We start from the raw sequence: 2,335 nt of genomic DNA on the forward strand, positions 1-2,335 counted from the left end.
TGCGTTTTTGGCTCGCGAACGAAGCGCGAAGCGTTGCAAAGCAACGAAAGAAAGAGAGAAAAAAAAAAAAAACTAAAAAGTTCGCCAAATGCAACTTTAAATAACTTTGATTATTGGATTATTATAGTTTCATTTAAGATATTAACTTATGGCACGAATCTGCAACGGTTCTCGGACTGACACAAGTAATCCAAGATTATATCTCACAGCAACAGTTCCAACAAATTTCATATATAACAAAATCAATTTATGTAATTCGTAGATCGTATATAATGGTATATGGTATATATGATTAGGTTTGAGTTGAACATCAATAATAAATGCTTATTGTGATTTTTAACAGTTTATTTAATACCAGAAATTTTAAGACGGCCAAATGAGTCTCTTCCCAAAACAAAGAACGTTCTCAAACCAAAATTAATTTCGACTAACTATCGCCAGAGCACGTTGCACTTGTTGCGTGGACTGCGTGTTCCCTCATTGTGCAGAAAGGCCAGGGCTAGGTTGCGTTTGGCTGGCGATAGGCCTGTCCGTGAGGTGTTCTTCAGGGCCCCAATGCTGCCCAAGCTGGTGTCCACTTGGACACTGCGCCTGCAACGTTTCTTACTTGGCTTGCAGATGGTGGCATTGGTGGACACAACTGCCGGTAATGGTAAATAACGTCGATGCATCGCTGGCAGGGCCAGTTGCTTGAGGCGAGCGCTGATACTGTAGGGGCGACTGCTGTGCCTCGCCCGCTCAATGTGGACGCACTCCTTGGGTCGGTAGGTGCGCATGTTGCGCGCCTCGAAGCGCTCCAAATCGTCAATGGCCTCCTCCCGCTCCAGATGCTTGGCCAGACGCGTTATTGAACGCTTATTTCGATTGATTCGCTTGATGCTATTCAACGACTTTGTCGGCCTATTCCCGCCAGCTGGCAACAATTTGTTCTTCGACTTGGCATTCCTAGCGCGATTAGGCTGATAGCTGGTGCCAGCACCGTTTTGAGACTGATATGGATTACGTAAGGGCTTCATGTCGACTGGCTTGGGCTTGGACTTGGGCCTGGCCCAAATGGCACCAGCAGAGAGTCGCTTCGAATGCTTCTTATCCTTCTTTGGCAAGGACTGCTGTGGGGCATTGCCGCCGCTTTTGTTGCTCATCATTTTGGGCAGTGTACTGCTGCCTTGCTTTTGCTTCTTCATGATGCCAGTCTTTTTGGTTGTGGGACCAGCTTTGACTGGTGACATCATTGTCCGGCTGCGTTGATTGTTTCTTGACTTGGGCGTCATACAAAATACTGACGTCTTTGCTCGCATTGCGTCGCCCGCGGGCTGCCGAATCCGATGGATTTTCGGTTGCTTCACAACTGGTGCCCTGGTTTCCGCCTTCGCAAAGGACTTCTTTTTGGCGAGAGGCTTGGGTTTGCTTTCGCTCCGAACCTTCGCCAGAGATCTGGGCCCAAGTTTAGTTTGTGCTGTTTGCGCCTGGCTTTTGTTTTTCCTGTATTGCATAGATGGGGCCGGCAGACGCTTGGGTTTGATCCGTCGCTTGCATTTGGTTGAGATGATTCGACTGTTCGGAGCAGACTGTTCGCCACACATATTTGGTGTGGGACGGGTGCGTGTTTGCCGATGAAGCTTGTCAATGATGACGCCAGTGAGGCTTCTCTGCGGCTGCGCCTGCACTGCCAGTCTGCATGTCAGGGAGCGGGAACGGGAACCAGACGGATTCTGAGCTTCCTTCCTGGAGCGAATTCGTTTCTGACTAAGCATCTCGTCGAATGCCTCCTTCGATTGAGTGATCTGTTGGGTCAAATCAATACGGTCCGGCTTCACATAGAACATGTGCCCATGATAATCACCCATATAATCCCGGCCATGGCATTCCGATATGACACGGGCCACCACGCGCTTCATTTCCGTCCGACTGAGATTCAGTTGATTAGACAGGTTCTTCGCCAGGGCCTTTAGGGCCCCGCCAGTGCCAGCCATTTGGCTTGAGCTCCATATATTGATGTTCATTTTCGGAGAACTTGAGAATTTGTCTATTTGGTTTGGGCGTTCTATTCAAACTCACAAATGAAATTTGCTAGCAATTCCAAAATCGCTTGATGCAACTATTAATTTTTATTTCTTTAAATTTGTGTATTTCCTTTAAAATTCCTTAAATTAAAACATCAACAATTGCTAGTCAACTAGTCGCCTGCTTGTTCATAGTTAACTGAAACCTAACTGAGAGCAATAAGAGCAACAAATATACAAAATATCAATTAAATATTAGTGGGTATCTATGTACGCAATTATCCATTTAAACATAAGTATTCAAAGAAGTAATACTCAAGTGGAATACATGT

General features: G+C 46.1%; 1 protein-coding gene across 2 annotated transcripts; it reads right to left on the reverse strand.

The window, feature by feature from the left end:
* Positions 1–322: 322 nt before the first annotated feature.
* On the reverse strand, positions 323–2,097 carry LOC6564929 (serine/arginine repetitive matrix protein 2). 2 transcript variants are annotated; one of them, XM_032738192.2, is made up of 2 exons: positions 1,844–1,937; positions 324–1,784 (listed from the first exon to the last, which is right to left on the reverse strand). In XM_032738192.2, exons 1-2 carry the CDS (start codon positions 1,859–1,861, stop codon positions 432–434), a joined length of 1,371 nt encoding a protein of 456 aa, XP_032594083.1. In that variant the 5' UTR covers positions 1,862–1,937; the 3' UTR covers positions 324–431. The 2 variants fall into 2 exon arrangements, with proteins under 2 accessions (XP_001991762.2, XP_032594083.1); XM_001991726.3 differs by having other exon boundaries at positions 323–2,097.
* Positions 2,098–2,335: the final 238 nt, after the last annotated feature.

This window comes from Drosophila grimshawi, unplaced genomic scaffold, assembly GCF_018153295.1.
Source record: "Drosophila grimshawi isolate 15287-2541.00 unplaced genomic scaffold, ASM1815329v1 contig_848, whole genome shotgun sequence".
Classification (NCBI taxonomy): Eukaryota; Metazoa; Arthropoda; class Insecta; order Diptera; family Drosophilidae; genus Drosophila; species Drosophila grimshawi.

Bases quoted from the DNA above. Each gene is read 5' to 3' on its own strand.
- LOC6564929 (XM_001991726.3), bottom strand. From the start codon at position 2,003: ATGAACATCAATATATGGAGCTCAAGCCAAATGGCTGGCACTGGCGGG.